The 24552-nt window shown below is 45.7% G+C and overlaps 2 protein-coding genes across 3 annotated transcripts in view; both read left to right on the top strand.

Moving 5' to 3' along the window:
* sh3rf2 (SH3 domain containing ring finger 2) overlaps positions 1 to 18161 on the top strand; it is a 44565-nt gene extending 26404 nt beyond the window's left edge. Inside the window, exons 3-9 of one of the 2 annotated variants that reach the window (XM_036943369.1) lie at positions 6 to 539; positions 13297 to 13421; positions 13695 to 13865; positions 14206 to 14495; positions 14728 to 15170; positions 15641 to 15921; positions 17416 to 18161. In XM_036943369.1, coding sequence (XP_036799264.1) covers positions 6 to 539; positions 13297 to 13421; positions 13695 to 13865; positions 14206 to 14495; positions 14728 to 15170; positions 15641 to 15921; positions 17416 to 17596 — 2025 coding nt within the window. In that variant the 3' untranslated portion in view covers positions 17597 to 18161. The remainder of the gene's footprint in view (positions 1 to 5; positions 540 to 13296; positions 13422 to 13694; positions 13866 to 14205; positions 14496 to 14727; positions 15171 to 15640; positions 15922 to 17415) is intronic. The other variant, XM_036943370.1, reaches the window with a different exon arrangement.
* A 1355-nt stretch (positions 18162 to 19516) lies between these two features.
* On the top strand, positions 19517 to 23636 carry LOC100305231 (kinesin family member 3A). The gene is given in 5 exon segments (NM_001165135.2): positions 19517 to 19708; positions 20309 to 20591; positions 21901 to 22045; positions 22307 to 22391; positions 23102 to 23636. Coding segments are annotated over 5 exon segments (729 nt in total). The 5' UTR covers positions 19517 to 19702; the 3' UTR covers positions 23312 to 23636.
* The last annotated feature ends 916 nt before the right edge of the window (positions 23637 to 24552 follow it).

The raw sequence follows: 24552 nt of genomic DNA, 5'->3' as shown, positions 1-24552 counted from the left end.
CCCAGCCATTCACAGAGGCAGCAGCCAAGCTTCTGGAGGGAAAGACCTGGGAGGGGAGTGACTCCTCGGCTGAATCTCGCCCAGGGATCGGGAGTGAGAGTGGATTTAGCAACAGCGGGACTGGTGACTCAACAAACCCCGACCGGGCAACCTACTTCGGGGCGACCCAGAGCCCCACGAAGACCTCCAATATTTCTGCTCTCAACCCCCCCACCACCACCCAGGGGAAACAGCAACGTGCTAACAGCAGCACCCTGTACCAGTCCAACCAGACACAACCTTCGAATATCAATGGTCTGTACCAGTCAACCCAGGCACAACAACCTGCTAATATCAACAGTGGGTACCAGCCGACCCAGGGGCGGGGGCAGCCACCCAGCGTCAGTGCCCTCAACAGCCTGAACCATCAGGTTCAACAGAGCCAGCTGTCCCAACCCTCCGCCCCCCCTCCCAACCACAGCTCCTCTCACCGCTCAGGTGTGACCTCACAGCGCGTGAAGAGAAACTCAGTGAGAACTGGCAGACACCTGTCACAACAGGTGAGTCCTCAGGTGTGTTTGTGTTCAAGGCAGCGTAGAGGATTTGGATAAAGCTTCAAGCCATTTACTCTGTGGCTCAGTGTCTTGGTGTTGACTTTGTGCTTCATACATCTGGTTCTTTTTGTTGTATTCTTCCTCCTTGGAATTCCCCCATCAACTGTCTCTCTATTGCTGTTGTCTCAAGATCTCTGTGGAATGCCAGGGTTAGAGAGAGAACTAGTCCTTTAACACAGGCTGTTTTCACAATAACTAGTCCTTTAACACAGGCTGTTTTCACCATAACTAGTCCTTTAACACAGGCAGTTTTCACAATAACTAGTCATTTAACACAGGCTGTTTTCACAATAACTAGTCCTTTAACACAGGCTGTTTTCACCATAACTAGTCCTTTAACACAGGCTGTTTTCACCATAACTAGTCCTTTAATACAGGCTGTTTTCACCATAACTAGTCCTTTAATACAGGCTGTTTTCACCATAACTAGTTAATTTAACACAGGCTGTTTTAAAAGGATAATTGAGTCAGAGGAGAGCCAAGGTCTGCATCCCAAATGGCACCCTACACCTTAGGGGATGGAACCATTATGACTATGTGCACCCTACACCTTAGGGGATGGAACCATTATGACTATGTGCACCCTACACCTTAGGGGATGGAACCATTATGACTATGTGCACCCTACACCTTAGGGGATGGAACCATTATGACTATGTGCACCCTACACCTTAGGGGATGGAACCATTATGACTATGTGCACCCTACACCTTAGGGGATGGAACCATTATGACTATGTGCACCCTACACCTTAGGGGATGGAACCATTATGACTATGTGCACCCTACACCTTAGGGGATGGAACCATTATGACTATGTGCACCCTACACCTTAGGGGATGGAACCATTATGACTATGTGCACCCTACACCTTAGGGGATGGAACCATTATGACTATGTGCACCCTACACCTTAGGGGATGGAACCATTATGACTATGTGCACCCTACACCTTAGGGGATGGAACCATTATGACTATGTGCACCCTACACCTTAGGGGATGGAACCATTATGACTATGTGCACCCTACACCTTAGGGGATGGAACCATTATGACTATGTGCACCCTACACCTTAGGGGATGGAACCATTATGACTATGTGCACCCTACACCTTAGGGGATGGAACCATTATGACTATGTGCACCCTACACCTTAGGGGATGGAACCATTATGACTATGTGCACCCTACACCTTAGGGGATGGAACCATTATGACTATGTGCACCCTACACCTTAGGGGATGGAACCATTATGACTATGTGCACCCTACACCTTAGGGGATGGAACCATTATGACTATGTGCACCCTACACCTTAGGGGATGGAACCATTATGACTATGTGCACCCTACACCTTAGGGGATGGAACCATTATGACTATGTGCACCCTACACCTTAGGGGATGGAACCATTATGACTATGTGCACCCTACACCTTAGGGGATGGAACCATTATGACTATGTGCACCCTACACCTTAGGGGATGGAACCATTATGACTATGTGCACCCTACACCTTAGGGGATGGAACCATTATGACTATGTGCACCCTACACCTTAGGGGATGGAACCATTATGACTATGTGCACCCTACACCTTAGGGGATGGAACCATTATGACTATGTGCACCCTACACCTTAGGGGATGGAACCATTATGACTATGTGCACCCTACACCTTAGGGGATGGAACCATTATGACTATGTGCACCCTACACCTTAGGGGATGGAACTATTATGACTATGTGCACCCTACACCTTAGGGGATGGAACCATTATGACTATGTGCACCCTACACCTTCTGGATGGAACCATTATGACTATGTGCACCCTACACCTTAGGGGATGGAACCATTATGACTATGTGCACCCTACACCTTAGGGGATGGAACCATTATGACTACGTGCACCCTACACCTTAGGGGATGGAACCATTATGACTATGTGCACCCTACACCTTAGGGGATGGAACCATTATGACTGTGCACCCTACACCTTAGGGGATGGAACCATTATGACTATGTGCACCCTACACCTTAGGGGATGGAACCATTATGACTGTGCCCCCTACACCTTAGGGGATGGAACCATTATGACTATGTGCACCCTACACCTTAGGGGATGGAACCATTATGACTGTGCACCCTACACCTTAGGGGATGGAACCATTATGACTGTGCACCCTACACCTTAGGGGATGGAACCATTATGACTATGTGCACCCTACACCTTAGGGGATGGAACCATTATGACTATGTGCACCCTACACCTTAGGGGATGGAACCATTATGACTGTGCACCCTACACCTTAGGGGATGGAACCATTATGACTATGTGCACCCTACACCTTAGGGGATGGAACCATTATGACTATGTGCTTTAGGAATGAACCAGAGGGAGGGGAAGCATCATTACAGGTGGAGGTAGTGAAGGATAGAGGTAGTGAAGGATAGAGGTGGGTGGAGGTAGTGGAGGATAGAGGTTGTGAAGGAGAGGTGGGTGGAGGTAGTGAAGGGGAGGTGGGTGGAGGTAGTGAAGGGGAGGTGGGTGGAGGGAGTGAAGGAGAGGTGGGTGGAGGTAGTGAAGGAGTGAAGGATAGAGGTTGTGAAGGAGAGGTGGGTGGAGGTAGTGAAGGGGAGGTGGGTGGAGGTAGTGAAGGGGAGGTGGGTGGAGGTAGTGAAGGGGAGGTGGGTGGGTGGAGGTAGTGAAGGGGAGGTGGGTGGGTGGAGGTAGTGAAGGGGAGGTGGGTGGGTGGAGGTAGTGAAGGGGAGGTGGGTGGGTGGAGGTAGTGAAGGGGAGGTGGGTGGGTGGAGGTAGTGAAGGGGAGGTGGGTGGGTGGAGGTAGTGAAGGGGAGGTGGGTGGGTGGAGGTAGTGAAGGGGAGGTGGGTGGGTGGAGGTAGTGAAGGGGAGGTGGGTGGGTAGAGGTAGTGAAGGGGAGGTGGGTGGGTAGAGGTAGTGAAGGGGAGGTGGGTGGGTGGAGGTAGTGAAGGGGAGGTGGGTGGGTGGAGGTAGTGAAGGGGAGGTGGGTGGGTGGAGGTAGTGAAGGGGAGGTGGGTGGGTGTAGGGAGTGAAGGGGAGGTGGGTGGGTGTAGGGAGTGAAGGGGAGGTGGGTGGGTGTAGGGAGTGAAGGAGAGGTGGGTGGAGGTAGTGAAGGGGAGGTGGGTGGAGGTAGTGAAGGGGAGGTGGGTGGAGGTAGTGAAGGGGAGGTGGGTGGAGGTAGTGAATGAGAGGTGGGTGGAGGTAGTGAAAGATGAGGTGGAGTCTATAGGAAACAGTAAGACTAGGCTTCCCTGAAGCTGATGAGTAGCCGTCTGAAAGGACATAGCATGCTCCTGCTGTGGTCTAGCCTGGCCTGCTGTGGTCTATGGGACCCAATTCCATATATAGACCAGGGCTCTGGTCAAAAGCAGTGCACTATGTAGGTTGCAATTTGGTATGGAGCCACAGACAGGAAGGGTGCTCAATAAGGTGTATCTGAGACGAGATGAAGGGGACAACAACCTTGAACTTACTTAATGTACCATAAACATCATCTGGACTGCTGATGCAGCGTCAGCTATGCACCTACGCCGACTCAGGTGCAGTACCTACCGTGTGTTATGTTGTACCTGGTCCCAGATAAAGAAATGAATCCTCTACCTTTTAACCCTGAGTGATACTGTACGACTACACTATGCTGTGTAGTTATTTCAAAGCCGGTTATTCTGACGCTAGTGCTATGTCAGTCTTACCAACACAAAAACACCTCTGATTTCATTTCAAACCTCAGGGCTCTCTACATGGACCTTTTTTCTTCTAAGTTAAAACACGTAGCTACACACACAGGGATTTAGGAGCACAATGAAAACATGTGTTTAGGTGGTATTAAAGCTAGACTCCTCCATTCTTCTGTGTACACTGGTACTCCTTAATAACAATTCCAGGTCTCACAGCAAAATATTTATACGTGAGTAAAATGGTCACACCGCAGAGCCTTGTAACCTACTTCTCACTGACTGTTGCCAGGTGACCTACCCCTTTAAGATAATTAGGTTGATTAAATAGAAATGTCATTGTTCTACCCTGCAATTATCCATGTCATGTCAGGGAGGGACAGAATCATGTTGAAAGTGCAGATGTAGACTCATGCTCTCAGGCAGGGATAAAGAGGAGGAGGAGGAGGAGGAGGAGGAGGAGGAGGGTCCAGAGCGCCCCTCTGTCTCTCTGTTGATCCCTCACATGCTTATGATGATGATGGTGAGTCACTCTGTAGAGTCAGTTATATAACAGCACCCCTTGTCTCTCTTTCTGTTCTCTTTCTCTCTCGTTCCTGATTTCCCCCCCCTCTCTTTCTGTTCTCTCCTCTCTTTCTCTCTCGTTCCTGATTTCCCCCCCCTCTTTCTGTTCTCTCCTCTCTTTCTCTCGTTCCTGATTCCCCCCCCCCTCTCTTTCTGTTCTCGCCTCTCTTTCTCTCTCGTTCCTGATTTTCCCCCCCCCCTCTCTTTCTGTTCTCTCCTCTCTTTCTCTCTCGTTCCTGATCCCCCCCCCTCTCTTTCTGTCTTTGTCTTTCCCTCTCTCTCTTTCTCTCCCATCTCCCTCTCTTTTATCTGCCTGAGAGCTCCTTCCTCTTCACTGAGCAGGTAACAGTCCTTCACATCGCTGTGCCTATAATAGCAGACAAGCCTGGTCCTGCATTCCCTCCCGCCCTCCCTGCCCTCCCTCCCTCCCCGCTATACAGAGGGAGGTTGTTAATGTTGTGTGTTTTCTTCCCATCTCAGCACTTTGTTGTGATGTCATGATGTGGATGGTGGGATTGTAGGAGGTAAGGATGTAGAGGAGGTAAACCAATCTTTAACATTGCTGTTCGTTTGTAGAGTTTTAATTTAACGTTATACAGTACGGGCTTTATAATCAGAGAGCCACGTTCTGTCAATATTATCAACATGTCAACATGGATATACAATGCTATGAGGCTGTCTGTGGAGAACAGTCTATTTCTCCTGTTTCTTTGCCAGATCTGAATTGTGATGTTTGGGATGAGTTGGCTAATGAAGTACAAACAAACAGATCTGTGCTAACGGTCACTAACAGTTTAACAGTTGCTCAGAAGTTACCTGCTGCTAACAGTTGACTTGTTATGTTGCTGGAGATGGTATGAGATTATACCAAGTGGTGAGAGAGTAGGAACACCCTGCTAGGCTGTGTTTCTAGAGGTGTGATGCTAATAGCCTGGGTCTGGAACACCCTGCCAGGCTCTGTTTCTAGAGGTGTGATGCTAATAGCCTGGGTCTGGAACACCCTGCCAGGCTCTGTTTCTAGAGGTGTGATGCTAATAGCCTGGGTCTGGAACACCCTCCCAGGCTCTGTTTCTAGAGGTGTGATGCTAATAGCCTGGGTCTGGAACACCCTGCTAGAATGTGTTTCTAGAGGTGTGATGCTAATAGCCTGGGTCTGGAACACCCTGCTAGAATGTGTTTCTAGAGGTGTGATGCTAATAGCCTGGGTCTGGAACACCCTGCTAGAATGTGTTTCTAGAGGTGTGATGCTAATAGCCTGGGTCTGGAACACCCTGCTAGAATGTGTTTCTAGAGGTGTGATGCTAATAGCCTGGGTCTGGAACACCCTACTAGGCTGTGTTTCTAGAGGTGTGATGCTAATAGCCTGGGTCTGGAACACCCTGCTAGAATGTGTTTCTAGAGGTGTGATGCTAATAGCCTGAGTCTGGAACACCCTGCCAGGCTCTGTTTCTAGAGGTGTGATGCTAATAGCCTGAGTCTGGAACACCCTGCCAGGCTCTGTTTCTAGAGGTGTGATGCTAATAGCCTGGGTCTGGAACACCCTCCCAGGCTCTGTTTCTAGAGGTGTGATGCTAATAGCCTGGGTCTGGAACACCCTGCTAGAATGTGTTTCTAGAGGTGTGATGCTAATAGCCTGGGTCTGGAACACCCTGCTAGAATGTGTTTCTAGAGGTGTGATGCTAATAGCCTGGGTCTGGAACACCCTGCTAGAATGTGTTTCTAGAGGTGTGATGCTAATAGCCTGGGTCTGGAACACCCTGCTAGAATGTGTTTCTAGAGGTGTGATGCTAATAGCCTGGGCCTGGAACACCCTACTAGGCTGTGTTTCTAGAGGTGTGATGCTAATAGCCTGGGTCTGGAACACCCTGCTAGAATGTGTTTCTAGAGGTGTGATGCTAATAGCCTGAGTCTGGAACACCCTGCCAGGCTCTGTTTCTAGAGGTGTGATGCTAATAGCCTGAGTCTGGAACACCCTGCCAGGCTCTGTTTCTAGAGGTGTGATGCTAATAGCCTGGGTCTGGAACACCCTGCCAGGCTCTGTTTCTAGAGGTGTGATGCTAATAGCCTGAGTCTGGAACACCCTGCCAGGCTCTGTTTCTAGAGGTGTGATGCTAATAGCCTGGGTCTGGAACACCACAATGTAGTGTTTACAGAGTGACTATAAAGTGAACCACCAACCATTACAACAGGAGAGGAGGAGGAAAGGGATTAGAGGGAGGAGGAGGAGGGTAGTGTGAGGTTGAAGGTAGGAGTGAGATGCTTAAGAAATAACAACATGAACAGGAGGGGAGGAGAGCAGGAATGAGAATATATGGTACTGAGATTCACTGCTAGTTTTGTCTTCGGACTGAAGAAAAACAAACCAAAAAGCTAAACATCATAAGATATTTCAAATGCAGTGGTTATCAGAGAACTTCTCAATTGATAATACATTATTTTTGCTCTCAGGTCATTGTTTCTTGGATCTTTCTATCTCTATTTCTGTCTATCTATCACTGTCTCTCTCCCATTATTAGAATGCTGCACAACATAGCACTTGAAACAACAGGCTTTGAGTCTGAAGTGATGTTGTTGGCATTCTGGTCAGAACAGCCAGTTTGTAGAGTCTGAAGTGATGTTGACATTCTGGTCAGAACAGCCAGTTTGTAGAGTCTGAAGTGATGTTGACATTCTGGTCAGAACAGCCAGTTTGTAGAGTCTGAAGTGATGTTGACATTCTGGTTAGAACAGCCAGTTTGTAGAGTCTGAAGTGATGTTGTTGACATTCTGGTTAGAACAGCCAGTTTGTAGAGTCTGAAGTGATGTTGACATTCTGGTCAGAACAGCCAGTTTGTAGAGTCTGAAGTGATGTTGACATTCTGGTCAGAACAGCCAGTTTGTAGAGTCTGAAGTGATGTTGACATTCTGGTTAGAACAGCCAGTTTGTAGAGTCTGAAGTGATGTTGACATTCTGGTCAGAACAGCCAGTTTGTAGAGTCTGAAGTGATGTTGACATTCTGGTCAGAACAGCCAGTTTGTAGAGTCTGAAGTGATGTTGACATTCTGGTTAGACCAGCCAGTTTGTAGAGTCTGAAGTGATGTTGACATTCTGGTCAGAACAGCCAGTTTGTAGAGTCTGAAGTGATGTTGACATTCTGGTTAGAACAGCCAGTTTGTAGAGTCTGAAGTGATGTTGACATTCTGGTCAGAACAGCCAGTTTGTAGAGTCTGAAGTGATGTTGACATTCTGGTCAGAACAGCCAGTTTGTAGAGTCTGAAGTGATGTTGACATTCTGGTTAGACCAGCCAGTTTGTAGAGTCTGAAGTGATGTTGACATTCTGGTTAGAACAGCCAGTTTGTAGAGTCTGAAGTGATGTTGACATTCTGGTTAGAACAGCCAGTTTGTAGAGTCTGAAGTGATGTTGACATTCTGGTTAGAACAGCCAGTTTGTAGAGTCTGAAGTGATGTTGACATTCTGGTCAGAACAGCCAGTTTGTAGAGTCTGAAGTGATGTTGACATTCTGGTTAGAACAGCCAGTTTGTAGAGTCTGAAGTGATGTTGACATTCTGGTTAGAACAGCCAGTTTGTAGAGTCTGAAGTGATGTTGTTGACATTCTGGTTAGAACAGCCAGTTTGTAGAGTCTGAAGCGATGTTGACATTCTGGTTAGAACAGCCAGTTTGTAGAGTCTGAAGTGATGTTGTTGACATTCTGGTTAGAACAGCCAGTTTGTAGAGTCTGAAGTGATGTTGTTGACATTCTGGTCAGAACAGCCAGTTTGTAGAGTCTGAAGTGATGTTGTTGGCATTCTGGTCAGAACAGCCAGTTTGTAGAGTCTGAAGCGATGTTGACATTCTGGTTAGAACAGCCAGTTTGTAGAGTCTGAAGTGATGTTGTTGACATTCTGGTTAGAACAGCCAGTTTGTAGAGTCTGAAGTGATGTTGACATTCTGGTCAGAACAGCCGGTTCCAAATGTAGTGCACTGTGTAGGGGGGCTCTGGTCTAAAGTAGTGCACTATATAGGGGGGCTCTGGTCTAAAGTAGTGCACTATAAAGGGTACCATTTGATTGCATCCATTGACTAATTGTCAACCTTTCAAGTGTTTCTAAAGAAGAGCCCAAATAGATAGCTCTATCTGCTGTCTACCCTATTCTCTGGACGGTGGAACGCCCGGTAATGAACTGTCACCATTCACCCTTCCAGAATCCTCTTAAACAACAGCAGCATATCTCCAGGACAGGCCATGGGATGCTCACCTGGTGTCACGTTACTTCTGCCTCATAGCATTGCTTTTTACATTGCAAAGTGCATGTCATGCAGGAGACTGTGGCTGATTTTGTAGCTACTGTATAGCAGGGTCCCAAATGACTTCCTGTTTCCTACATAGGACACAACTTTTGATCAGAGCCGTGTGTGTGTGTGTGTGTGTGTGTTACATAGGCTGTTTTCACAATAACCAGAGAGAGAGTTGTTACCCCTCAAACACCCGGAGGGTAACACTACCGCTTCAATAATGTTGTCTAGCACCATGTATTAAACTGTTCCATGTCTGATTGCTGTACGGTAATCACCGTAATGCCAACACACACACTCTGAGATTACCGTAGAGTCCTAGGCAACGCAATGAGAACATTTAATGTTGTTAATAGCATAACGTGCGTGAGGCACACATAGATACAACGCCTCTGCACATGAGTCACCGTCTATTTTGAGTGGCTTGGTTATGTAATGAAGGGTCATTATCCTGAAGGCTGTGGTCTGACCTGTTGGGAGACTCACTTCAGGTTGTCAGTACTGACTCACAGACACACCTCAGAGTAGCTCCACACTAAACCTGCATCAGTACTGACTCACATACACACCTCAGAGTAGAGCCACACTAAACCTGCATCAGTACTGACTCTCAGACACCTCAGACTAGAGACACACTAAACCTGCATCAGTACTGACTCACAGGCACACCTCAGACTAGAGACACACTAAACCTGCATCAGTACTGACTCTCAGACACACCTCAGACTAGAGACACACTAAACCTGCATCAGTACTGACTCACAGGCACACCTCAGACTAGAGACACACTAAACCTGCATCAGTACTGACTCAGACACACCTCAGACTAGAGACACACTAAACCTGCATCAGTACTGACTCTCAGACACACCTCAGACTAGAGACACACTAAACCTGCATCAGTACTGACTCTCAGACACACCTCAGACTAGAGACACACTAAACCTGCATCAGTACTGACTCAGACACACCTCAGACTAGAGACACACTAAACCTGCATCAGTACTGACTCAGACACACCTCAGACTAGAGACACACTAAACCTGCATCAGTACTGACTCACGGACCTGTTCAGCTCTCTGTAGTTCTGTTGAAGTGGAGATTTCTAGTTGAAAGGTCCGTTCTGTAGCGCGCTAGGCAGACTAGGCACACTGTGTCTTGTTCAGAGTTCCTCATTACTGCATTTCATAGGAAATGAATCTATATTCATAGTGAAGAGACTAGTCGAGGGCAGAAAGGAGCTCTGCTGGCTAAGAGCATCAGCATCAGCATTTTTTTTGCTGTTCCCATCATGAAATAACAATTTTTACCAAACACTGAGGTGAGGCCCAAATGGCTCCCTATATAGTGCACTACTTTTGACAAGTAGTGCATTATATAGGGAATAGGGTACCATTTGGGCCAGAAGGTTGCTACCTCCTCCCCTGGTATCTACAGTATGGGGTAAATCCCCTTTTTGATTTGAACCCAACCTTCCATACATATTTGTAGAAGTGCTGAGAAGTTACTTTTTGTTGTTGACCCGAATGCCAAAACATTCCAGGGGTGAAGGTGCTGAAAGTTGACCCGTTTTGTGTACGACACTATGAGATGGCCATGTCGTCAGCACTGGGAAAGATAGATGGATATAATTTAAAAGCTTAAAAACAGGTTGGATATAATGGCATTCATTTATCCATAAGTACAGACGTTACATCGTTGACTTTCCCCCAGAATTCAACCCCACCTGGGCATTTCCACAGGACAGGCTGAAAAATGCCAAGGGCCCCAGAAATCACATAATGGTGATGGATTAATACCATGTGATGTCTTTTAAGTGATTTTTTAAAAAATATTTTAAAATTCATTAATTGGTGATTGGGATTTCTAGATGATCCAACATTTTTTCCCCTGTACTGCCTCCCAATTAATTTGTCTGTCAGCAAGTGTAAAATATTTTTCCAATAGAGTGGATAGAGTTCATGGTTTTTGTGCTGCTAGAATTAACTGACTGTAGATGTCAGAAACAACTCCTTTTGAGTGGCGTCTGTCCGTTAGAAGTTTGACCAATGGGTGTACTGCTAGCTCTGCTCCCCAGGGGATCACATAGGCTGGCGTGGACAGACAGAGTTGAAGTTGAAGACTAAATGATGAACATGGGACATTACAACACTGGCAGATTTCCTGGAAACTGAGGAGTCTATTCACATTGAATATGTCTTTGAAAGTATAAATACCCTTCTTAGACCAAGGATCTGATATAAATAGTTTCTTACGTGCTAAGAATTCTTTATTACGTGTGGAAGGACCACCAGAGGGCAGGCTGGGCTCATGGATAGTAGCCCAACAAGGCATGGGAGACAAGGTAACCAGAGGCAATTAAGCACAGCTGACGGTACTAATGACATACTCTCCTTCCCCTATAAGAGAGAGAATGGAACCAGCAGAGAGGGGAAAACTATCTCTGGAAGATGGCCACCGAGAGAGAGGAGCTATCCAGGAAGAACCACTAAGACGGTGACAATCCCGTGACTTTTTGTTGTAGATTAAAGATAATCCTATTATGTTCCTGTTTCATCTGGAGAAGAAGATGTATGTTTTTCCTTGGAAGATTTTCATTGATTATGTTGGAGTGTTTGTGTTGACCAAATGCCCTCAATAGAGAACTGTGTTCAATCAAGAAAACCTACTCCTGACTCGTTTATTCCACCTTCCGCTTTAGAGTGACGCCCAATTACTTGGTCCACTCACATACGCCATATTGGAGAGTATGAATTAAGATCTAGATCTCATCTGCTTCTCTGTAGCTTTCCACACGTTTACTGAGTGTGCTATAATGGATCCAAACAATAATGCGCTTTTTTTAAAGAGTCAATTCAAATGATAATAAATATTGAAATATTATTGGAGAAACTATACTGACTCTCCTATAGGACGCCAAGGAACAGAAGCCATCTGGGGTTCAACCAGGGCTTCAGGAAATTCATTTGGAATGATGGGTGTTAAAATGTCAGGTTTGGAACTAACTGCAAGTTCACCTTATGCTTTTGTTCTCCGTTAGTGTTGCATATTTCATCTGTGGTTTCGTTCTCCCACAAATGAACTTCTTTATGGCAGAGTCCAGTTTAGACCAGGAATCTATAGGAGGAGGCAGTGGTAACATGGACGTCATCAAGGTGATAGGAGGCAGGGCATTCATTTTAATAATTGAGATTGTGATTACCGTACAGCAATCAGACATGGAACAGTTTAATACATGGTGCTAGACAACATTATTGAAGCGGTAGTGTTACCCTCCGGGTGTTTGAGGGGTAACAACTCTCTCTCTGGTTATTGTGAAAACAGCCTGTGTAACACACACACACACACACCCATACACGGTTCTGATCAAAAGTTCTGCCCTATGTAGGAAACAGGAAGTCATTTGGGACCCTGCTATACAGTAGCTACGAAATCAGCCACAGTCTCCTGCATGACATGCTTGCAAAGAAGAAGTAGCCAAAGCAGACTGTATTTTTTTTAAATATATTTTCGAATCTTTTGAAAATAACTTTCTAACCACTTCATCCAAGGGCAAACAGATGGATATTGTGTTTAAATAGAAAGGGAAAGGGGGGTACCTAGGCAGTTGTACAACTGAATGCCTTCAACTCAAATGTGTCTTCCATATTTAAACCAACTCCCTCATCACATCCACGTCTTCGGCGCCCGGGGAACAGTGGGTTAACTGCCTTGCTCAGGGGCAGAACAACAGATTTTTACCTTGTCAGCTTGGGATTCAATCCAGCAACCTTTTGGTTACTGGCCCAGCACTCTAAGGATGCTGTCGGAGTGATTGAATTCAAAGGGATTTCCCATATTAGCTTAATTCAAATCATTATTTTAAATCAAACAGGTTTAAGGCCATATCTTCCTGTTTCTTTCTCTCTCACATTATCTCTTTCTAGCATTCCTTTGTCTGCTTTATTTCTCATTGATACCACGTAAATGTCCTTTCACATTTAACATGAGAATATCTTATTCTTACTCGGTCTTTAACAGGTCAGTTTACATGATATCATCTCCGACTTTACTGTTTGATATCTTGGTCTTCCTCTCTATATAGGGTTGAGAGGAAGAACACTCTATGGCAGTATACATATTTACATCCTGGTCTTCCTCCTCCTCTCTGTCTATAGGGCGTGAGGAAGATGAGTAGTGGTGAAGCTCCTCCCACCATCACCATGGCTCTGATCAACCCCCAGTCCTCCTCCGTCTCCTCGGACACCAAACAGTCCTCCACTCAGCAGCTCTCCATCAGTGTGTGAGTAACATGTTAGTAACATAGTAATAGCTTTGTAGTAACATATGAGTAACAGCCTCCGCTGACACCAAGCAGTCCGCCACCTAGGGACTCCATCAGCGTTGTGAATAACACTGGAGTAACACTGAGTAACATCAGCTGATGTCTCAAAGTGCTGTACAGAAACCCAGCCTAAAACCCCAAACAGCAACCAGTGCAGGTGTAGAAGCACAAGTGATGATAGAGAATTTGTCATCTATGTGAGATTGTGGTAACATGTAATCTGTTCTTCAGGTGTGCTGCTCTGTACTCCTACAAGCCCTGTCGTTCTGAGGAACTGGAGCTGAGGAAGGGGGAGATGGTGGGGGTGTATGGGAAGTTTAAGGAGGGCTGGCTCCGAGGCCTCTCTCTACGGACGGGCAAAGTAGGCATTCTGCCCGGCAACTACGTCACACCTGTCCTCAGGTAAGTGGGCATTCTGCCCGGCAACTACGTCACCCCTGTCCTCAGGTAAGTGGGCATTCTGCCCGGCAACTACGTCACACCTGTCCTCAGGTAAGTGGGAGAGCCATTTCTACCGGTTTCATTAGGCGGACCGTGAGAAACAAGTGGCAATTGTTATTGGGATTGTAATGTTGTGGTTTTATATAATCATTGAGAGGATCAGCCTTTCTGTTAGACGATGTGTGTGTCATTATTGACTACTCTCCTACAGTGGTTCCATCTCTTTGACTTTCATTTGTGTCATGGACACCTCATTTATTGATTTTGACAGCAATATCTATCTATTTCCTGTCTGCCACAGAACCTCTGCCAGGCTCTTGGAGTCCAAGGCAGTGACGGCAGGCCCCGGTACAGTCCCTGGAAGAAGAACCTCGTCCTCCTCCTCCAAGACCCCAGCGGTGGTTCTAGCTCTCCACAGGGTCAACTCCGATGAAACCACCTATTCTACGGGACAACGGGTTCCGCTGCAGTCCGCCTCCATGGCCACGCAGCCTGTGACGTCATCAGGCGGCGCCACCAGGAAGTCCCGGCACGGGGTGGGCTCGGAGGGATGGGACACAGTGAGGAGGGTCTTCCATAGTTCACACAGAGGTGAGAGTGGCGGAAGTTCGTAACTCAACAAAGTTCCATTTTCAATGGTTGGTTATTATCCTAACATTATGCAGTATTTAAGTCAGATAGTAAACCTGTGAAGACTTCTCTGTTCTAGTTTGTATATGTCTGATAATCACAATATGGAACCCAGAACAGTGCAGTGGAAATTAGATTGATTTGACAAGGATCCATTTTGAGTGATTTCAAAGTCTTTTTAATGTCCCCTCAGGCTCATCTCAGCGGGGAAACCACTACCCCCACACCACCATCTCTTCCAGCTCAGCCCTTCAATCCCAGACCCACAGTCAGAGCTCATCCCAGCGCTGTAACCACTACCCTCACACTACCAGCGCCACCTCAGGCCTTCAGCCCCATTCTCAATCCCATTCTCACAGCCAGAACTTTAGCCATATTCAGGCCCCTGGCTACTCCCCTGCTCTGCTCAGGAAGAAACAACACATGAGCATCCTGCCCAATCACAACAGATCTCTGGCCTGGATGTCTGAATGTCCAGCGCCCTCTAGTGGTGGTTTTATGAAGGACAGGGACACGGCTGCCAGAGAGACGTTTGATAGGCAGGTGTTGGAGACAAGGCAAGCAGCATCGAATGGTCAGCAGTCCATCAACTCCATCCTAGTGAGACCAGACGCCCTCAAGAACAACACAGAGAAGGTAACACACCTGCCGTCTAGGTATTATTAAGTAGTGGCACAGCGGTCTAAGGCACTGCATCTCAGTACTTGAGGCGTCACTATGGACACCCTGGTTCGATTACAGGCTGTATCATAACCGGCCATGATTGGGCGGCGCACAGTTGGCGCAGCATCGTCTGGGTTTGACCGGTGTAGGCCATCATTGTAAATGAGAATTGTTCTTAACTGGCTTGCCTAGTTAAATAAAGGTTAAATAAAAAAATATACAAAATAAATGTAAAAGTAGCTTGGAGGGATAGTTGACTGACTTCATGTCTACTTTGACTTCTATTTCAGATTGTCTTTATTGGGAAATGTTCTCTTAACATGAACTCTTTCACGTAGCAAATGCTGACTGCCACTGTCTTTTATATCCAGCATCAATCATCTTTATTCCTATTCCACTACTGTATCATAATGCCAACATTGTTTGTGTGTTGTATCCCTCAGCCCACTAAGTCAGTGCGGTTCCTGACCCAGCCTGATTCCCCTCCACCACGGCCCAGAACCACCTCCCTGCCCTCGGGTAGCCAGCCCCCCGCCAGTACCCGGCCTGGTCCCCCTCCCCTGGAGGTCTGGGCTCCATCACTCACACTGGGGCGAGATGGGCCTGGGATCATACTGAAAGAAGGCAAGGCTCCTGTTCTTAGGAAAGGTCTGGAGACAAACCCCTCGGATGTTCTGACATCCAATCAGAAACCTACATCATCAGTGTCCAGCAGCCCTAGCAGGTACAGTGAGTTTCACTCAAATTACAGTACACATCAATTCTACAGGAAAGGGAGATATACCAATGTTGACATTGTAATGGTTATGGGGGCAGCTGTGATCTGTGATGAGGGTAACAAGCACGACCTCTTTCACAAACTGACCTGCTTAGTGTCTTGCTTCAGGAAGTAGGATTTCTGTATTCTGAATGTGATGGTGGTCCTCTGTTGCTCGCTTGCATCACCATGGGTCGTTATTTCCTCCTGTACTCCCTGTTCACCCATAACTGCATGGTCAAACACGACTCCAACACCATCATTAAGTTTGCTGACGACACAACAGTGGTTGGCCTGATCACCGACAATGATGAGACAGCCTATAGGGAGGAGGTCAGAGAACTGGAAGTGTGGTGCCAGGACAACAACCTTTCCCTGAACGTGATCACGACAAAGGAGATGATCGTGGACTACAGGAAAAGGAGGGCCGAGCACACCCCCGTTCTCATCGACTGGGCTGTAGTGGAGCGGGTCGAGAGCTTCAAGTTCCTTGATGTCCACATCACCAACAAACTATCATGGTCCAAACACACCAAGACCGTCATGAAGAGGGCACGACAACGCCTTTTCACCCTCAGGAGACTGAAAAGATTTGGCATGGGTCCTCAAAAAGTTATACAGCTGCACCATCGAGAGCATCCTGACTTGTTGCATCACTGCCTGGTATGGCAACTGCTCGGCCTACCGACCGCAAGGCACTACAGAGGGTAGTGCGTTTGGCCCAGTACATCACTGGGGACAAGCTTCCTGCCATCCAGGGCCTTTATACCAGGCGGTGTCAGAGGAAGGCACTAAATATTGCCAAAGACTCTAGTCATCCTAGTCATAGACTGTTCTGTCTGCTACCGCATGGCAAGTCTAGGTCCTAAAGGCTTCTTAATAGCTTCTACCCACAAGCCATAAGACTCCTGAACAACTAATCAAATGGCTACCCAGACTATTTGCATTGACCCCCCCAACCCCATTTTTACACTGCTGCTACTCTGTTTATTATCCATGCATAGTCACTTTACTTCAACCTACATGTACATTATTACCTCAATTACCTCGACTAACATGTTCCCCCGCACATTGCCTCTGTACCGGTACCCTCTGTTACTGTTATTTTATTGTTACTCTTTAATTATTTATTTCATAAAAAAAAAAAAAATGTTTTAACTTAGGTTTATTTTTGTAAATACTTTCTTAACACTGCAGTTTTTAGAAAAATAAATGTTGGTTAATGGCTTGTAAGTACACATTTCACTGTAAGGTCTATCTGTTGCATTCGGTGACAAATAACATTTAATTTGATTTGAGTTTGATTCCCGCTGGGGCCCCCCCATACGTAAAATGTATACATACATGACTGCAAGTCTCTTTGAATAAAAGCGTCTGCTAAATGGCATCTATTATGTTATGTGTTAGATGGAAAATCTCTTTCTCAATTCCACTCATGAACCTTTATCTCTCCTCCCTCAGACACAGAGTAGCGGCGTCGTACCAGGCCCAGACGGAGTCAGAGATGAGCCTGATGCAGGGTGAGCCTGTCCTGCTCCACAGACATCGGCCCGACGGCCGGGTTCTGCTCACCCAGGAGAGCAGTGGCCACACGGGCCTCTTCCATAGCAGTGTTCTACAGTTCTTAGACCGATTCAGTTGACTGCCTGTAGTGTTTAGTTGTTATTATTATATGTGTGTTTTTCACATAGAAATAGAATGACTAGCATGGAAAAGCTCCCTAGACCGCGACAATTTGATAGTACACTCAATATGGCTGCTGGCCCAACCCGGTACAATCAATTTGGCCACCCCATCATGTAATGTTGACTTGAAAACCAATGTCCATTCTAGCTATTCTATTTCTATGGATTTCCATACGTTGACACTGCCAAATGAGATGCCCAAACTGTGGAAGTGTGTGTTTTATCTGTGTGTTGAAAATAATATATTATACTGCCATATAGTGACTATATATGAAGTATGTGGACACCCCTTCAAATGTTGTGGATTTGGCTGTTTCAGCCACACCTGTTGGTGACAGGTGTTTGAATGGCTGTGTTATCAATTTTAATCTCCATAGACACAAATTGGCAGTAGAATGGCCTTACTGAAGAGCTCAGTGAATTTATATTTGGTACTGTCATAGGATGCCACCTTTCCAACAAGTCAGTTCGTCAAATTTCTGCCCTGCTAGAGCTTCCCCTGTCAAGTGCTGTTATTGTGAAGTGGAAATGTCTAGGAGCAACAACGGCTCAGCCGCGAAGTGGTAGGCCACAGAAGCTCACAGAACGGGATTGCAGAGTGCTGATGCGCGTCTGTCCTCGGTTACAACACTCACTACCAAGTTACAAAGCAACATCAGCACAACAACTGTTCGTCGGGAGCTTCATGAAATGGGTTTGGGATGAATTGGAACGCCGACTGCGCGCCAGGCTTGATCGCCCAACATCCAGTGTCCGACCTCACTAATGCTCTTGTTACTGAATGGAATCAAGTCCCCGCAGCAATGTTCCAACATCTAGTGGCAAGTCTTTCCGTAAGAGTGGAGGCTGTTATAGCAGCAAAGGGGGGAACAACTCCATATTAATGCCTTCCCAGAAGTGTGGAGGCTGTTTTAGCAGCAAAGGGGGGCCCACCTCCATATTAATGACTTCCCAGAAGAGTGGAGGCTATTATAGCAGTAAAGGGGGGACCAACTCCATATTAATGCCTTCCCAGAAGAGTGGAGGCTGTTATAGCCACAAAGGGGGGGACCAACTCCATAGTAATGCCTTCCCAGAAGAGTAGAGGCTGTTATAGCAGCAACTCCATATTAATGCCCATCATTTTGGAGTGATGTGTCCACATACTCTTGGTCATGTAGTGTATTTTTTCTTTTTGAGGTTCTTTGGACCGTTTTAGACTAGATAACTATGAGGTTCAGAGATATATTTGTGTATATGTTGATGTGCAGAAGCATGAGAGTTGCATAGACCTACTGTATACATTTATTATTACCAATCCCAGTTGCACAAACCCACCTCAGACCAATGTTTTGCTTAAATAATTAGTGTTCTCTTTATTCAAGAGCTATTACAACACACAAGTCAGTGCCTTTGCAAAGCCCACAATGTATAGATTTGAAAACAATAACAGCCCTCTTACCAGAGGCAAAATGTATGCAAGTGATGATCATATAGTGAGTGAGTGGTAAACAATGCTTCTGTCAACTATAGCATGCGTTTGTTACATTCTCAACCTGATTTTGCTAAATAACTGCACACCTATGTGTCCTGTCCTGCACTTTGAAGACTTCAGAAAACATGCACAGGTGTCCTCTAACAAATTCTACTTCTCTGCTCTTTACTTTGTGAGTGCTGAAAATAAATCATGTATGACACGTTGTAGCTAAAATACTCATTTTATTGGCTGTTGCATGGATCATGATCCCTTATTCTGTTTTCCATTTTACTCTATATCATCCCGTTTTTCAACAAACATTATTGTTGTTCATTAAAGCAAACATAGTGAGATAGTCCTCTACCTATGGCGATGCCACCTCTAATGTACTGTACACTACCCCTCCCCACCAGTCTACTGCGCCGCCGCAGACTCAATTCGATCAGGCTTGACAATTTTATCAGCATCGGAGGAAATGGGCCACTGATGAAATAGGCACTGCGTTGGCATCTAAATCATTTTTGTAAGATAAACACTACCATCAAAGCATCCAAAAGCGTTTGCTATTGTCTCATGTCATTTTAAACATCAAAACTAAAGTCTTAAAATGCCGGTAAGTGGGCCCTTTGTATTCCGCTGTTTTTCAGAGGTGTTCCTCCCTTCACCCGAATGATATGACGCTAGCGTTAGTTTAGCTAGCTAGCTAATGCTATTTTCAACCTATTTTAGACGGTGTCATTATATTTGATAGATATGCAGCCATATACATTACAACCAGGATACAGCAAGGGCATGCTGTCAGCCAAGTTACTGTGTTAACTAAGTTTTATTCGTTGTGCATAACAATGCAGCAGCTGGTTAGTAAACATGCTAACATTAGCTAGTTTGCTTGGCAACAGCAAGAGTTTGCAATACATTGCAGATTAGCTACGTGCCCTCAAGTCTTGGCCATACATTGAACTAGCAGTTAGCTAATTAACTGTCAAGATAGCTCTTTCAACCATCTTAACTAGCGTTAGCTGTACAGTAATGTTCGTTTGCTAACTGGATTCATTATAGCAAGCCAGCCAGTTTGTCTCTCTTTGCTGTGGTGAGATTATTAACGTTAGCTATTAGCGATGTTTTCATATTGCATTTACATGAGGCATCGGCTCGGAAGTCATGTAGCTACTAGGTGGCTGGCATCATGAATAGTTATTTCCCTCCCGTGCAGAGCAACAAGATGGACAAATCTGACAAGCCGGAGGTCATGGACAACGTCAAAGTGGTTGTGCGATGTCGCCCGCTGAACCAGAAGGAGAGGAGTATGGGCCACAAGCAGGCCGTCAGTGTGGATGAGAACCGAGGGACCATAACCGTCAACAAATTAGAGACCACCCACGAACCCCCCAAGACCTTCACATTTGACACGGTGTTCGGACCAGACAGCAAACAGCTGGACGTTTACAATCTGACAGCCCGCCCCATCATAGACTCAGTATTGGAGGGTTACAATGGTAAGTGGAGAGAGGATTTGAAATGATCACTGTTGCTGACACACCATTCAGAACTACACAATTGCATTTGTTCAAATCAAATCAAGCGTTATTCCTACAGCACATTTCAGACATGCAGTGCAATGTGCTTTACAGGGGGTTAAACAATGGAAATAAAATATGAAATATTTACTACAACTCAAACTGAAACAGGAATAGCAAAGGTCTTTTAAGATCTCTTTTAAATATGTCCACAGTTACGGCCCCCCCCCTCAGGTTCTCTGGCAGGCTATTCCAGAGGCTGGGGGCATAGTAACTAAAGGCTGCCTCTCCATGCCTCTTGGTCCCCCTCAGGTTCTCTGGCAGAGGGCTGGGGGCATAGTAACTAAAGGCTGCCTCTCCATGCCTCTTGGTCCCCCTCAGGTTTTCTGGCAGACTATTCCAGAGGCTGGGGGCATAATAACTAAAGGCTGCCTCTCCATGCCTCTTGATCCTAGGTTTTGAGATAATTAAAAGGCCAGAGGACCTGAGGAACCTAGTGGGTACTGAAAGGTTTGGATTTCTGAGCTTTAACTATAATTCATCATTAGTTATAAAAGAGACCACGAGGGGTGCCATAATGAAGTTTGGGAGGGGCTGAGTGCAAATGGGAAAATGGGAAAATGGTTAACTGTGGCAGTATTGATAAGGGGAGGAACCGCTTAAGGCCTATATCACTCAGCTCCCTGACTAGCAATATTGATGCAATGTTTAGCGATGAGGAGACTCCACCCAAAGTGGGGTATGTATAGTACCACGGGTGGAACATGTCTTTGTCTAACGCGGCTGTATTGACCCTCTGGGAAGAATAAACTTGGTTTGAGCTTTCACAGTGTCTGTAGAGTTCTGACTCTAGTAATAGAGCCTAACAGTACGTAACTTAAAAGCATGTCTGACATGTTTTGGGGTGCACAATTGTGGATTGATTTTAAAAACCAATAGGATAATCTTAAAATGTATTCTTAAACTCACACGCAACTAGTGCAGAGACCTTAAAACCGGTGTAATGTGTGCTCTACATCTGGTCTAGGTCAGTGGCCGTGCTGCAGCATTCTGTAGGTTTTGCAGTTGACCAATGGCTTTCTTGGGTAGACCAGACAGGAGAGCATTACAGTAGTCAAGCCTGCTTGTAATAAAAGCATGGATGAGACTATCAAGGGCGGTTTGCGGACACAGATTAAGCATAGTAGAAATTCTCCATTTAACATGTTTTTTTAGTACAGGATAAGGCTCCATCTACCTGGTAAAATAACCTCTTCATGTTTTAGTACTGAGCCTGTGTTTTCTCCAGGGACCATCTTCGCGTACGGACAGACAGGGACAGGAAAGACGTTCACCATGGAGGGAGTGAGGGCAGTGCCAGAGCTCCGAGGAATAATCCCCAACTCCTTTGCTCATGTGTTCGGCCACATCGCCAAAGCAGAGGGCGACACCCGGTAAGGACATTAACACAAACAGGCAAAACAATCGGAACTGGTTCATTGCCAGGCAATTGTTTGATGCAACATGCTATGACTTGACTTATTATTTTCAGCCCCTAGGAGCGCAAAAGGCCTCAGTCACACAACACTGGTTGGAGTCAGAAGATGCTTAGGCCTACAAGAAAAAAAGACAGGCGCTGTTTTTGACATGCTTGCTGCTGACAGTCTCTCAGTTTGAGGTTGATTTGAAATAAGTATCTTACCTCTCATCCGCAGGTTCTTAGTTCGCGTGTCTTATCTGGAGATTTACAATGAAGAAGTGAGGGACCTGCTGGGGAAGGACCAGATGCAGAGGCTAGAGGTTATAGATGTTTCATGTGATATGATGATATGCTTCTCAGAAAAACCATCCCATTAATTTAGCAAGAAGCAGCTGTAGATATGAAGAACATTATCCCATTAATTAGATTAACCATACAATAATATATATTTTTTTTAAAAACACTGGTGCTAGCTTCATAGGTAGTAGCTTATTGGTTTGATTTCAAATCAAATTTATAAATCCTTTTTTTTACATCAGCTGATATCTCAAAGTGCTATACAGAAACCCAGCCTAAAACCCCAAACAGCAAGCAATGCAGGTGTAGAAGCACGGTGGCTTTGTAGATTTGTAGATAAGACCACAGTGACCAAATGATAAAGATGAGTATGATAACGTTGTTGGTGCCTAGAAGCACAGAATGGGACATTACACAATATTAGGGGCCCAGAAAGGGAATTGAAGATGATTTCCTTATCATAACTAATCTCCATTAGTTTCTCAATAACACATCAATATCATTGGTTCCTGAAAGGAGACAACAGGACATGGCACATGACTGGGATGTTCTCTGTTAAGGGAACTATAGATGATTAAACCTCTCATAATTCACTTTTAGTTTCTAATACAGATGAGCATGATAACGTTGTTGGTTCCCAGGAGGCAATTTAAGATATGAATGTATAAGAGCAATTCGAGAGTATTGCCGCATCCTAACTCATATCATTGATTTGTGTTTGTGTGACCACCAGGTGAAGGAGAGGCCAGATGTGGGTGTTTACATCAAGGACCTGTCTGGTTATGTGGTGAACAACGCTGATGACATGGACAGGATTATGACAATGGGGCACAAGAACCGTAAAGATTCACACAAAGCATTTATAAGAGTTCTAAGCATTAGAATTCATGATCGTACAGTATATACCATTTGCCAGACCCCCCCTCACAAAATAGGTTTCTAACCTCAAGGGTTCTGTCTTACTATCCAGGTCTGTACCCAAACAATTCAAGCTTCTACTTCTAAAAATTAACCTTTCCAGAAACAAGTCTCTCACCGTTGCCGCTTGCTATAGACCACCCTCTGCCCCCAGCTGTGCCCTCGACACCATATGTCGGGGCGGCAGGTAGCCTAACGGTTAGAGCATGTTGACTAGTAACCGAAAGGTTGCAAGATCGAATCCCCGAGCTGACAAGGTAAAACAAATTATGTTCCTAGGCCGTCATTGAAAATAAGAATTTGTTCTTAACTGACTTTCCTAGTTAAATAAAGGTAAAAAAAACAAAGTGCATTGATTGCCCCCCATCTTTCTTCTGAGCTCGTGCTACTAGGTGACCTAAACTGGGACATGCTTAACACCCCGGGCCATCCTACAATCTAAGCTTGACGCCCTCAATCTCACACAAATTATCAATGAACCTACCAGGTACAACCCCAAATCAGTAAACACGGCACCCTCATAGATATCATCCTAACTAAATCGCCCTCCAAATACACCTCTGCTGTTTTCAATCAAGATCTCTGCGATCATTGCCTGCATCCCTCATCACTGTCAAACGCTCCCTGAAACACTTCTGCGAGCAGGACTTTCTAATCGACCTGGCCGGGGTATTCTGGAATGACATTGACCTCATCCCGTCAGTAGAGGATGCCTGGTTATTCTTTAAAAGTGCCTTCCTCACCATCTTAAATAAGCATGCTCCATTCAAAAGAATGTAGAACCAGGAATAGATATAGTCCTTGGTTCACTCCAGACCTGACTGCCCTTGACCAGCACAAAAACATCCTGTGGCATTCTGCATTAGCATCGAATAGCCTCCGTGATATGCAACTTTTCAGGGAAGTTAGGAACAAATATACACAGGCAGTTAGGAAAGCTAAGGCTAGCTTTTTCAAACAGAAATTTGCATCCTGTAGTACAAACTCAAAGTTCTGGGACACTGTAAAGTCCATGGAGAATAAGAGCACATCCTCCCAGCTGCCCACTGCACTGAGGCTAGGCAACACTGTTACCACCGATAAATACACTACAATTGAGAATTTCAATAAGCATTTCTCTATGGCTGGCCATGCTTTCCACCTGGCTACCCCTACCCCGGCACAGCAATCTGGACCCTCTCTTTCTAAAATTATCTGCCAAAATTGTTGCAACCCGTATTACTAGCCTGTTCAACCTCTCTTTCGTATCGTCTGAGATTCTCAAAG

This window comes from Oncorhynchus mykiss, chromosome 14, assembly GCF_013265735.2.
Source record: "Oncorhynchus mykiss isolate Arlee chromosome 14, USDA_OmykA_1.1, whole genome shotgun sequence".
Classification (NCBI taxonomy): Eukaryota; Metazoa; Chordata; class Actinopteri; order Salmoniformes; family Salmonidae; genus Oncorhynchus; species Oncorhynchus mykiss.
The sequence above is the reverse complement of the archived record's forward strand: the minus strand, read 5'-3'. Positions and strand labels throughout refer to the sequence as shown.